Below are 13,835 nucleotides of genomic sequence, written 5' to 3'. Positions count from 1 at the left end.
TTTACAAAATAGTCAATGAATAAAAGGAGATTACAAACTTGTGAAAACATAATGTCCATTACAGATCCCTATGGGAAAGCCTGGGGTGGGGGGGATGAAATCAATGACAGTAGCTGTATAATCGTGTGATAGGATTCAAGGGAAAGAGCCTCATTGCATGTCTATAATTTCTTTCCATGATTTAAAAGGTAACTTAATAATACATACTTGAAAAAAGAAGTTCTCAGAAAGTAATGGCAGCCAGTATTTTTGTAGTCTCTTCTTTTGCTGTGGGCACTGAAAGTACAAAGACATTTGCAAAACAAACCTCCTTAGTTTAAAATGTATTTAAATTATTTTTCACAGTGTGGCTCAGCTGACATTACACACTGTTATGGACTGAATTGTGTCCCCTCCACAGGCATAGGTTGAAATCCTACCCCCTAAGGTGACGGTATTTGGATATAAGGCCTTTGGGTTACATGAGGTCATCAGGGTAGGGCCCTAATCCGACAGGACTGGTGTCCTAATAAGGAGGAGACACTGGAGAGCGGTCTCTCCTCAAACAGGCACCATGGAAGGGCTATGTAGTACATAGAGAGAAGGCAGTTGTCTACTATGCCAAGAAGAGAGTTCCCACCAGAAACTGAACTTGCTGGCACCTTAATTATGCGCTTGGAGCCTCCAGAACAATAAGAAATAAATGTCCGTGAAAGCCACCCAGTCCAGGGTATTTCATCACAGCAGCTTGAGGGGACCAATGCGCACACACACACACACATACACACACACACGACAGAGACATGAACATTTCTGGATGGTCAAATAACTTGACAATAATTCCGAGCAACCTTCCTAATTCGGGAGTAGACCCGTGTCATTTTCCCATCTTTGTAAACAGAGATAGGATATTGAATCTTGCTATTCATATGTTTGTGAATATATGGGCAGGCCTTTGACAATTAACTACAGAGACCTCACTAATCCAAACTTGAAAGATCTGTATATAAGTCACGTATCTGTTTGTCAAACACTTAGTGAAAAAAAGAAGTTTTCATCAGAGAGTTCCTTCTTTTGTATTTAGCTTTTGTTTCCAAATTATACACTTCACAATAAACTTAGATGACTTTCCGTGTGGGTTTGTTACATAAAGTCTTTCTGTGAGAACTTTTAAATTCTTGATGAAGGAATATTAACCCTCCGGGGTATTGTAGGCAACTGTTGGGGCACAGGCCTCGCTAATCAGATTAGCGATGGTCATAGTCTAGAAAAACCAATTTGGAAAGAGTTCTGGGCAGGGGAAAGGACAGCGCAGGCTGGCTTTAGGAACACAAAATTTACTAATCACCTTAACACATCGAATAACAGTCTTTCTAGTTTCCTTCTGCTTAGCTCATCAGTAAGTCTTCAAAAAACCCTCCAAATTTAACAAAAATTAAAAAGAAGGGGCACTGGGTGGCTCAGTTGGTTAAGCGTCCAACTCTTGCTTTCAGCTCAGGTCATGATCTCAGGGAGGTAAGATCCAGCCACGTGTGGGCTCCATGCTCAGTGGGGAATCTGCTTGAGATTCTCTCTCCCTCTGCCCCTCCCCCTGCTCACACACACTCGCTCTCAAATAAACAAATCTTTAAAAAAAAGAAGAAACAGGAAAAGATATGACCTAAACTCATCATTACATGATAATTAATTAAATAGGCGTGCAGCCTGTCTACTATGTGCGACACTCTGTGTTAGATGTGACTAATATGAAAACATTCTCACTAAATAGTAAGGAGTTATGAAAACACATGGTATCATTATTATGGATTGCAGGTTAAGTCAAACAATAGGCAGCATGTGAAGATTCTAAAATGGTATCAAGAGAGTCAAAATCAAAATCTTGATGAAATTCAGAGCATATTCAGCTTTCTGGATGAAAATCTTGATGCTTTCTATTTTGTCTTGATGAATTATAAATTGGGTCAGGTTATAAATAAAAGAATGGTTGATCTATTAACACAATGACCAAAGGAACCCAACTGAATGGATAGTAAGCTAACCTACTTTTTCATGCTCTGCTTAGAACTAAAGACTCTTTTTTTAAAGATGACATGACAGAATATCTATCTATCTATCATCCATAGACAGAGTGAGAGAGACAGAGATAGAGAGGGAGGAGAGAAAAAGGGGGAGAGAGGGGAGGACAGAGACAGGGAGGGAGGGAGAGAGGGGAGAAGAAGTGGGGTAGAGAAGAAGATGGGAAGAGAAATGGGGGGCGTAGATTTAAGAAATTGGCTCATGAGATTATGGAGGCTTGGTAAATCCAAAATCTGCAGGCTGGAGACTCAAGGAAGAATTGCAGTTTAAGATCAACGGCAGAATTTTTTTCTTGGGAGAGGTCAGTCTTAGTTCCATGAAGACTTTCAACTAATTGGATGAGACCCACTCACATTATGGAGGATAATCTGCTTTACCCAAAGTCCACTGATTTACGTGCTAATCTCATTCAAATAACACTTTCACAGAAACATCTAGAATAATGTTTGACTGATATGTAGGCACTGTAGCCTAGCCAAGTTGACATATAGAAATAAACATCCTAAGTCCACTCTTGTTGACTTTGCACCCACACACATCTCTTTAAACCATAATTTACAAATAAAGACAGTAACAAACTCATACTTCTGCCCAACATTATACAACTATCCTGCATCCAAGTAAAACATACTAACCCTTTCCCCAGAAAAGGATGCAAAGTCTTTGGGTAATGTTTACTCTTCTTCTTGATATCTCATAACTTAAATACTATGACATAAAATTGAAAGTACTTAATACTATGATATAAAATCAATACACCTTATGTAACATGATAAAAGGATCAGATAGCGAGGAAAACAAACATATTTGTTTTACACACAGATACACACACATAAATGTATTCATAATAAAATAAGAAAAAAACCATGGCAATTACAGTCCTCATTTCTATAATTAATCACATGGCTGCAGCTGGTGTTTGTAACTACCTTCTTCCACTATTTATTCTGTACTCTCTTTGCCCTCAGCAAGCACGTCAGCTGGCCATGCTTCTTTACCTGGTGGGGTAAAGGGTCTGGGTCATCAGGAGCCCTCCCTGAACTGGGTTATTGTAGTTTTCCATTGACCTTAATCACAGGGCATAGTAATACTAAGAGATGTCCTGAGGGATCTCCTGTATTTCAGGCCTACTCTTCCTTACCTCCATTGTGGAGTAGCAGTCCAATTTCCCCGTGGTAGTCCGGAGCAGTCACCCCAGCCCACAGAAAGACTCCCCTCTTTGCCTATTGATTCAGAGGCATGAGGAGTCCAAAGTGGCCAGGCAGCCGTCTTAACTTCTAGTTCGATGGAATCATTGTTGTGTTTCCTCGTGGAACCATTCTTCCCTTTGGAACTAAGATCTCTAGGCCAGCAGAACACAGGGTCATGGGAAGAGGGAGAACATTTGTGCTAGTGGGCCACTGGGGTAACAGTGAGTGGTGACACTCTCATTTCCATCCCCGAACTCCCGGACCGGTGAATCCTGGGTGTGGGAGAAAACAGCGCCATCTCCTGGATGCTGATTCAGAGCATATACAGCTTTCTGGAGAACCTTGCCGCAGTCCAAGGAAAGTGCCACCCGGCTGGCACTATGAACAAGCCTTCTACAGGCCATTCCACCCTTCTGTCAAACCAGCTGCTTTGCGATGGTGGAGAACATGGTAAGACCATGAGCCCATTGCCACATTTCATTTGCTCTGACGGGAGTTCCTTGATCAGAAGCAATGCTGCGCGGAACACCATCATGGTGAACAGGCATTCTGTAAGTCCACTCGTGGTAGTTTTAGTAAAAGTACTACATATAGGGAAGGCAAATCCACGTCCTCTGCTTCAGTAAGAACAAAACACTGACCCATGATGGAAGTAGAATCTGCCTCCAGGCAGCCGGCTTACCCCCTGAGGTCTCCGTGTTGGTCTCTGCTGCTGGCAAATGGGCACTCACCAATGTGTTTGTAGACATGTTGGCCTTGGTGGCCCGAAGTCTGTGTTGCTGAGCCCAAACTTCATCCCTGCAACTATGGCCACTTAGTTTATGAGCTATCAGGGCATACTAGGGGCAGCTGGGTATTCACAGAAGAGGTCATCCTATCCATGTGATTATTAAAATCTTCCTTTGCTGAGGTCACTCTTTGGTAAATATTTATGTGGTATGCAGGTATCTTCATGTTTTTGCCCATTCCGTATACCTCTTCCCCAGACTCCCTTGTCATCAATTTTCCAATCATGTTCTTTCAAAGTCCCTGACCACCCAGCGAAACCATTGGCTACAGGCCATAAGTCAGTATACAGTTGCACATGGGGCCATTTCTCCTTGCAAGCAAGGTGAATAACCGGGTGCACTGCCTGACGTTCTGTTCACTGACAGGCTTTCCCTTCGCCACCGTCCTTCAGGGGATGTCCCAGAGAGAAGCAGCTGTTCACTTCGGGAGGTAACTACGTATCATCTCTTCTTCTGGCAACCGAGGATAGGGACCTCCTCCTGAGGCCATAGGTGCAGGCTGAGGGAGAAAAGGTAGTGTAGCACCAGTGGTGACCATGTGCATTTGGGCCGCTTCTTCATTTAAATTACTGGTGTCTTTCGGGCTTTCCTGGGCCTGATCAGATATATACAATTTCTATTTGATGATGGAGTGCTGCTGTGCATACCCAACTTTATGGCGTGGTGGGTCGGCTGAGACCCAGTTCCTGCTGGGCAGCTCAAGTTGCATGATCACTTCGTGGCCCGTGGTTAGGTGTTCGGTCTCTGCGAAGGCCCAATGGCAGGCCTAAAGCTGGTTCTTAAAAGGAGTGTAGTTATCCATAACGGATGGCAGGACTCTTACTCTCAAATCCTGAGAGTCTGTGTTGATTCACCAGTAGAGGCCTGCTGACAGCTCCCAACAGCATGTCTCTCGGCCACGGACCCTTGGAGCACCACTGGATCTGAGGGCTTTCTGTGGCTTCAGTGGCATAGCAGCCTGCACAGCCACCTGGGCTTATCGCAGAGCCTTCTGTTCTGGGCCCCACACAAAACTGGCAGCTTTTTGGGCTGCTCACTAAATGGGCCAGCGCAGCACACCCAGATGAGGCCTATGTTGCTTCCCAAATCCAAAAAGGCCCCCGGGGCATCGTGCCTCTGTTTTGGTTGTGGGAGGCACCGGATGCAGCAACTTGTCCTTTGTCTTAGAAGGGATATCTCGATGGGTCCTACACCACTGGGCCCCTAAATGCTGAGATAGAAGGTTCCAGAACTCTTGTTGGATCTACTTAACCACCCTCTGGTACACAACTATCTTACAAACGAGTCTATGGCAGTTGCTACTTCTGGCTCACTCGGTCCAATCACCATAATACCAGCAATGTAATGGATCAAAAGGGTATCTTACGGAGGGGCAAGGTGATCAAGATTCCTGCACATTAAATTCTGGCAGAGAGCTGCAGAGCTGATATACCCCTGAGGTAGGACAGTGAAGGTGTCTGCTTCTGGTAGTCTTTGTCAACAGGGAGGAAGAAAAAAAAAAAAAGCATTTGCCAGATTAAGAGCCACCTCCCGGGCACCAGGAGGTGTGTTATTTTTCTCAGGCAATGAACCCACATCTGGCACAGCAGCTGTAATCAGAGTCACCACTGCGTTAAGCTTATGCCAGTCCACTGTCATTCTACAAAATCCATCTGTCTTCTGGCCACATAGGCAAGTCAAATGGGAATATGGTGAGAATCACCACCTCTGTATCTTTCAAGTCTTTGATGGTGGCACCTGTCTCTGAAATCCCTCCAGGAATGAGGTGTTTCTTTTGGCCCCCTATTTTTCTGAGTCAAGGCAGTTCTAGTGCCTTCTACTTGGCCTTCCTCACTCCACAGGTAGGGAACCAATGTGGGGATTATGCCAGTTGCTAGGTATATCTATTTCAATTATGCCTTTTTTTTTTTTTTTTAAAGAGAGAGAGAGAGCAGGTGAGCAGGGCAGAGGGGAGGGGCAGAGGGAGACAGAGAAAATCTTAAGCAGGTTCCACATCCAGCGAGGAGCCCCATGCAGAGCTCCATCTCACCATCCTGAGGTCATGATTTAAGCTAAAATCAAGAGTTGGGTACTTAACTGACTGAGTCACCCAGGAGCCCCTCAGTTACACCTTTCTGAACTAAGGAAAGAACCACAAAATGGATTCAGACATCTACAGAGCCCACTGTGAGATGGTTCTAACCTAAAACTCCATTGATCACCTGACCTCCATAAGCTCCTATTTTGATCAATGGACCACAGTGACATTTTGGGTTTCCTAGAATTAGTGTCTGTTCAGAGCCAGTGTCCAGTAATCCCTGTAAGCTCTCATTATTTTCTTTTTCCCCAATGTACAGTTACCCGGATAAAGACTACAGGTCCCTTTGGGGATGGCTGGGAAAAAGATTAACAGAGTAAATTTTTAGCAATATTCAGGAGTTCTGTTTCAAGGGGACTTGGCTTCCTTTTCATTCGGGGTCTATAAACTGGCTCATATCTGGGGATTGATGAAGGGGTCATAACTCTGTTTTTATGATTCAAGTTAAATTTTGCTCAGTTGACCTAGAACTTTTCTGCTTATACAGATCAAGCAAGAATTTAGTAGGCTTCCCATATATTTCACTTCGAGAAACATCATGATCAACCAGTCAATGCCCTAGCTCTCTACAATCAGACTACTCTGATTTCTGCTTTATCCTGCGATCCATTATGGAAACCATGACCACCTTGACGTTGGCATTTGAGGGTCATCATTTGGCTCCTGCCACGCCAGGGTCCTCACTGCATTTAGGCTTCCCAATTTAATGACAGCAGTTCCCACAGTAAGTTCTGGCCTACAGAGAAGAATGATCACTGAGCTCTTCAAGGATGCTGGGGTTCCCCTCACAAATGTATTTCTGTGGCCCAGCCAAATTGACACATAAAATGAACCATCACAATCATTATATTTTCTCCTAACACATTCACCATATGCAGGACTTCTCTCACAAATTTTAATGAACAAAATCCTTGCTTGATGGCTTGGAAGTTGAACATAAATACATATCGACCAGAAGGAAGTTTTATTTATTTGGAAATATTTCTCTCATCTGTTTTTCTGCCAAAGTATTCATTCCTGGTTAACTCTTTTACCTCTAAGCAGACTCAGCTTAAGTACCAACAACGAAAAACTATGTGAGGTGTAATATAGGCACAGTGGGAAGAACACTGGTGTAGGAATTAGCAGCAGAGCAGATTTTATTTCTAGATTTTCTAACTGGTCATGTAAGTCGGAATCTTGAATCTTGGCAGTTCTAGGACTCGATTTTCTCTTCTGTTAAATAATATTCTATCTACTTCACAGAGCAGTTTTAATAATCAGATAAAGTAATAAACAAGAGAGATTATGACTCCAAGTGTCTTCTGACCAGAACAGAATGTTTCTCTTTGTTCTGTATGTTACATGCTATACTCTTAATGCAACTTTGATCCCGAGTCCAAATACCTCGCACTTCTTTATTAACAGATATTGAGGATACATCTGTCACCCTAATTAGATAGTAAAACCCTTGACACGGAGGTATTGTATACTGTATTACTCTTTACATGCCAGCTAGCACAGCACTATGCCATGAAAAGTGTCTCAATAAATATTGCTAAATCAGTGAATGAATGACTCAGAACTGAAGGCCTGATTCATTTCGCCAACGAATAAAAAGTCAGGGGGTGGTTCACAAAGCCTCGTGGGTGTTTGAATCATCTGGAAAACTTGCCAAAATGGCCCTTTTACCAGACCCCGTTTTCTGAGATTCTGATTTCGGCAGTCAGAGGCAGGGCCCAAGTAGAAGCATTTGAATGACTAGCCCATGGTTTCAGATGTCAGTGGGAAGAGAGATTCAGGTAGAGGGAATTTAACTGAGTGTGTTCTGATTCAAGATCATATTTTGTACCTTAGCCTATATCTTTAATGGAAGCCTATGCTGTCCCTCTGATTCATTTTTTCTCCCTTAAAACAATGCATAAAATAACCTGCTTACTCGTGAATTCTCATTTCTAATAATAGTAGGATATGGCGAGGGCCGTGAGGATGCTGCAGACCGTGGCTGCCATCCAGCCAGAGTCTTCGTCTGAACTTAGTCTGAACTTAGTCTGACCTCCTGCTTGCACTAAGGTAATTTTGATCCAGAGACTTTCTACATACTACCAGCATCTGAGTTCACAGGTGTAACCGTAATGACACATGTACTGAAAGAGGTAGAATGGGGACACATCTTTTCAGATAAAGAACTAAAGCTTTAAAACATTACTAAAAGTTGAAACAAATAGCTATTTAAAGGATTTTTAAAAATATAGTTCAAATATATGCACAGATAGAATAGCATACCAATGATAAGTAAACATATTGCATTACCCCAGCGTGAGAAAGGTTATATATCAAGCTGTCCTAGCTTCCTAATAAGATACAGTCTGCCACTCATACGGTTTGAAAGACTTACTCAGACTCATTCAAATGGAATTTAGAAATAAGGTTGGAGATTTCTACTTCCCAGGCCATATAATATCTCAACCTGTTATTGAACCAGGGAAACCACATGGAAACAAAATGGTTGGAATGTGTCAAAGTCTTTGACAGGAATGCCTGATTAAAAGGAGGTCAGTTGGGACACCTGGGTGGCTCAGTCGGTTAAGAATCTGCCTTCGACTTGGGTCGTGATCCTGGGGTCCTGGGACCGAGTCCACGTCAGACTCCCTGCTTTGTGGAGAGCCTCCTTCTCCCTCTGCCTCTGTCCCTCTCTCTCTCTGTCTCTCATGAATAAATAAATAAAATCTTAAAAAAACCCTCAATCCAACCAAAAAGACAACTGATTCATAGAATAACATTGAGAAATTGCTACAAAACCATAGCACAAACTATTGTTTGCGCCAAAATATCACAATGGTACATATGGTACTTTCACAGAGATGTGGGCTAGCAGGATTTGCTACTGTCAGTGATTAGATGCAGTATTTATTAACTGTATCCATCCAAAGAAAAGACACAGCACGGTCACTTCTTGTAGCAAGATTCCAGGAGCTTAGTCATTGCCACATACCAACTAATTCTTCTTCTTTTTTTTTTTTAAGATTTTATTTATTTATTTTGACAGAGAGAGACAGCCAACGAGAGAGGGAACACAAGCAGGGGGAGTGGGAGAGGAAGAAGCAGGCTCCTAGCGGATGAGCCTGATGTGGGGCTTGATCCCAGAACGCTGGGATCACACCCTGAGCTGAAGGCAGACGCTTAACGACTGTGCCACCCAGGCGCCCCCACCAACTAATTATTCTTGAACCACATGAGAAATTATATTTTTTAAAAAGGTTAATATGAAGGTTAGTTAATTGTGTGTGTGTGTGCGCGTATATATATATATATATATATCTCCATCTATCTCAATATGGTGAATTAGAAATCCTTATTTTCTAATGGAATTTACTGATCATAACCTATGCCAATAAATTGACAGTCTCTCCGGAAATATCTGAATAAATATAAATATACTATTTGGAAATATGTAGTTAGGCCTTTATGAAGGGTTAATTCTGAATTAAGGCTAATGCTTTCCCTTTCCAGTACTGCCCATAGGATCTTATTGTATGTCAGAAGCACAGCAAGTCACAAACAGCACTCATTCTTCGCTGATAATGTACAACGACTACTACCAAACCTCAACAAAAAACTTAGGCATTTGTCTTTAAAAGAAAGGTCCTTAGAGAGCTGAAAAAATGACTTCATGTCCATATGGAACTGAGGGTAGTAGCTACAGGAGACCAGAAGAAAAAGAACAGGTTTGGTACAGTGAAGTGCAAGCTATCAGAAAGTCGACAGTCCTTCAGAGCCTTGTTGGGGGCACCTTCCTAGGCCTAACCATTTAATATCACTTTCACAGGGAAGAGAAGCACTCCGCGCTCTCCTCCAGTTACTTTGTTATCCAATGGATAGGGCTCCATTGGGCACTCTCTTTGATGATGTTAATGACCGTGTACTAGCCAATCAAATCACCTACGTTTCACATGCTTTTCAGTCTTACTGGAATATTAAATCCACTCTGTTCATTTTATTGTGGGCAGGGATAGAATATCTTTCATGTTACTAAGGTGCCATTTCACAATCTGACCTCTGCTATTTCATTCTAAATCTGAATCATTATTTCATAATTTATAGGCCAATGCAATTTATTACTAATCTGTTTTGTAGCTAGGGCAAACACCTGTGTCTACTGATCAATCAAAAATGAATTTCGATTCCCTGGTTTCCGTTTCTACGTACCCCTACCCCCAGCTATAGGAAAGCTGTGGGGCGAAGGAGAGGGAAGGTCTGGGAATCCCCGAGTCTGAATTCTTGCCTGCCTTCTAAGAGCCTGTCTCCACGCACCACGTTCTATCTTGAATGTCTGTGTACACTAGTCTTCTGCTGTACAGGAGTTGAAGTCCTTTAAGGGCAGAGACCTTAGTCATCGTTTTGTGCTTCAGACATTATTGCTGCAGGAGTGAGTTCTGCCGGACCCTGTCTCCAGCTGCATGTGCGCTCATCACCGAGCTCACGTCGTAACCCTGAGCTCTTCGAGGGCAGGAATCGTAGATTCACTTTTTATCCCTACTGCCTGAGAAACTAACTCTCCGTGGCCAATGTTAGGCAAGTGACTGAATAAACGAACAAATGGATGGATAAATGGATGTGTGAGGATGAAGTGCTCGCTAATGCTCAGCCATGTCTCTCGTCTCTGAAATCCCTGTCCCCGGGGCCTCTGCCACACAAGGGCCACGAAGCTCGGCCTGGCACGCTGACGTGTACGGTCTTCTCCAAAAGGCTGTGCGACCCAACTGGCTTGGAGTAGATGTCTGTGAAATCATTTGCATAACTGTAACGTTTTTAAAGTTCAAATCTGGTACCACTTCACATGGATGCTAATAAGATGTTACTTCGCGTCATCTTTCCTGTTCACTGAACAGCGCTTTAAAATGCCATTTAATGTGTTCGCTTGCAGTTCCTTTCCAGAATTCAGTATTTGGCGGGGGGCAGGGGGAGGTGGCCAAAATAGTCACTCTTGACTCTGTCTGTGATTATGAATTCTGTAACCAATCATTTGATTATTTTTAGTTCAATCAGATTTTAGGAGTTCTGGTGAAAAAAAAAGAACAGGCACTAATATCTAAATTACATAGCAAGTAGCAGGCAAGGCGATACCTCTTAGTTTCATAAAAGCTACTTGATCTAAGTTGGGAAATTCATCCATTTATTCACTTATTCATTCATTCAACTGCTGGTTGATAGTATATACTATGTGGCAGGCACTGTGCTAGATGTTATAGGACTTCTAACACCTGCAATGGCTTTCCGCTCATTTGTATCCCCAGAATACATCCTACACTCAGGATGAATTCAGAGACCTATTAGGACCTGGACTTTCTTTTGGGCTTGGACAGTTCCCAGAAGTGAAATGAATGGGACAGACAATTTCAGATTCTCCTAATGAATTCACAGGCGATTTGCCTACAACAGATATGCCATTCCCAGCCTGCCGTAATTCCACAGGAAACGACCTACTTATACCGGCACAAGCTGGCTTCCCCCAGGTCCACCCAGTTCTGATCCAAACTCCAGCACTGACATCATGAAAAATGCACTAGACAGCAGTGGTTTCAAACACCTGTGGAGACTGAACTTTTATTTACTAAGCGTGTGCTGCATGAGCGCCCCGTGACGATGCTTTTCACGGGTGCAACCGAGAGACTGACTGTGCCAATGGGCAGCACCCAGAGCATGTAGAAAAGTAGAACTTTGACCTACAACCTGCTGCACCTGCCCGGGAACCCAAACCCTTGTCTGCAACAAACACCCCAGAGAGCCAACCTGCTATACATCAGATCTGCAGGAAGTCAAATTGCTATCTCTAGTAACAATCCAGGCAGCTAGACTACAACCTCGGTAACGGCTGGTCCAAAACAGCCAGGACTTAACAACTGGCAGCTTCTCTAATTTTTGTCCCCGTTTCCAGCTTAGCATCACCCAGCAAAAGCCACATATGCTTCACTAGCCAATCCCACAGGATGCCCCGCTTCTAATAAGCCCACCTACGGCTTCTCCACGCCAGCGGCTGCCAGTCGGGGCACACCTAAAGCCTTCCCTCCTTCCACCAGGAAGCTTTCCAGCTCCGCTGCCTGTTTCTGAGTCTGTGCCAAGATACAAGGGTCGGTGGTTGACTCCTCTGCTACAGCAAGCTTAGAATAAATAGCCCCTGCCTGTTCTCATTGGGTTAGTTTTCATATATTTCCACACAACCATTATACTCGTTTTACAGATAAGGGAAGTTATAGAGATTCACTTTGGAATGGAGCCATACAAATGGCAGAGAGCAAGGTATTGAACCTGATGTCACGAATTCCAAAGTTATTCTATTAACCGTTACTCCAATGTAGGAAAGATAAAAGAAGCTTCTCCTCCACTGTCCTCTGCTAAACCTAATTTGTACCTTTGGAGTACTTTAATTTTTCTTTCAAAGAAAGTGATCCAAGTATAATGAATATTAGTCTACTGGCCTGGTAGTTAACCAGAAAAGTTCAATTCAGATGCACTGTGAAGAGTTTAAGGAGGGCACGTGTTGTGATGAGCACTGGGTGTTCTATGGAACTAATGAAGAATTGAACATTATACCAAAACTAATGATGAGCTATACAGTGGCTAACTGAACATAAAAAAAAAAAAAAAGAAATACCTTGTATAGAGAATTCTAATACTTTAACTTTGAAAATCAATTCAAATATTAAAATGCCAAGATGTAAAAAATAAAATAAAGGGCATATTAAAAACAAGAAAAAAAAAAGAGTTTAAGGAGATACCTAGGGTTGTAATGGTGACCCTAAGTCCGAATTTCATTACCATGATTAACTATACGAACAGGTCTAGAGCCCAGTAGGTGGAGAGACATGAGTTGTTTGTAGGGAATAAGTCCTCTGACTGTTGTCACCGATCTCTTGGGACCACAGGGCGGCCCACTTCTGCGCATCTGCCTGAATGAGGGCAATTACTGAGAGTGAACCTCTGTGTAACTTTAAAAGCATTAAAAAATAACGAGCTAGCTCTAGAATGCGGACTTCGGGCACGTGGGTCATCACCGGCTTAGAGTACTGGGTAAACACACTAGTACAATGGTGTTCAGAGGGCAAGAGAGACAGTTAATGACAACACAGTTTTAAGGAAAAGAAGGTTTTCTTTTTAGTCACTACATTTTGTCATTTTAAGCCACCTAATTCTAACGGCGTAAAGGTGCTGAGGTTAAGATCTCAGACTCTCACAGACTTTCCTCCCAGTGCACAGAAATCCTCAGTTTTGTGTCCGAATCTCCGTGAACCCTTCTGTGCAGGATGAAAAGCTCTGCCTTGCAACGGAGGCCCAAAGAAGTTTCCTCACCACTCCAGACACACGCCCCGGGGCACCCCGCCACACCCAGCAACCCGGCTCTCCGCAATCAACCTGCTCTCCCTAGGGCGGCTAAGGTAATCCCCGGGGATGAAAGGCAGGAGGGACAGACAGCCGCGGCTCAGGGCCTGCCGCTGGAATTTGCAACAAGAAAAAGGAGACTATTTGCTTTTCATTTCAAATGTTGACCCAGGAAGGAAAGACATGATTTCACAATTCATACCTTCTTTTTCTTTGAAAAATAACTCAGAATATAACATCAAAGGAAATGTTGGGAATATCATTATCAGGTAGCAATAAAGTCTGCAGAGACACGAAATGTGAAAATCCAAAAATAAAGGGATTGAGCCAGAGAGACAAGAGGAGGGACGGGGAGAACATTTTTTT

The 13,835-nt window shown here is 43.1% G+C and overlaps 1 protein-coding gene across 2 annotated transcripts in view; it reads right to left on the bottom strand.

Moving 5' to 3' along the window:
- FAR2 (fatty acyl-CoA reductase 2) overlaps positions 1–901 on the bottom strand; it is a 53,359-nt gene extending 52,458 nt beyond the window's left edge. The window contains exon 1 of one of the 2 annotated variants that reach the window (XM_044385579.3): positions 208–901. In XM_044385579.3, coding sequence (XP_044241514.1) covers positions 208–294 — 87 coding nt within the window. In that variant the 5' untranslated portion in view covers positions 295–901. The remainder of the gene's footprint in view (positions 1–207) is intronic. The other variant, XM_026502179.4, reaches the window with a different exon arrangement.
- Positions 902–13,835: the final 12,934 nt, after the last annotated feature.

Source organism: Ursus arctos, unplaced genomic scaffold (assembly GCF_023065955.2).
Source record: "Ursus arctos isolate Adak ecotype North America unplaced genomic scaffold, UrsArc2.0 scaffold_26, whole genome shotgun sequence".
Lineage (NCBI taxonomy): Eukaryota > Metazoa > Chordata > Mammalia > Carnivora > Ursidae > Ursus > Ursus arctos.
This window is presented reverse-complemented; position numbering and strand designations above follow the sequence as displayed.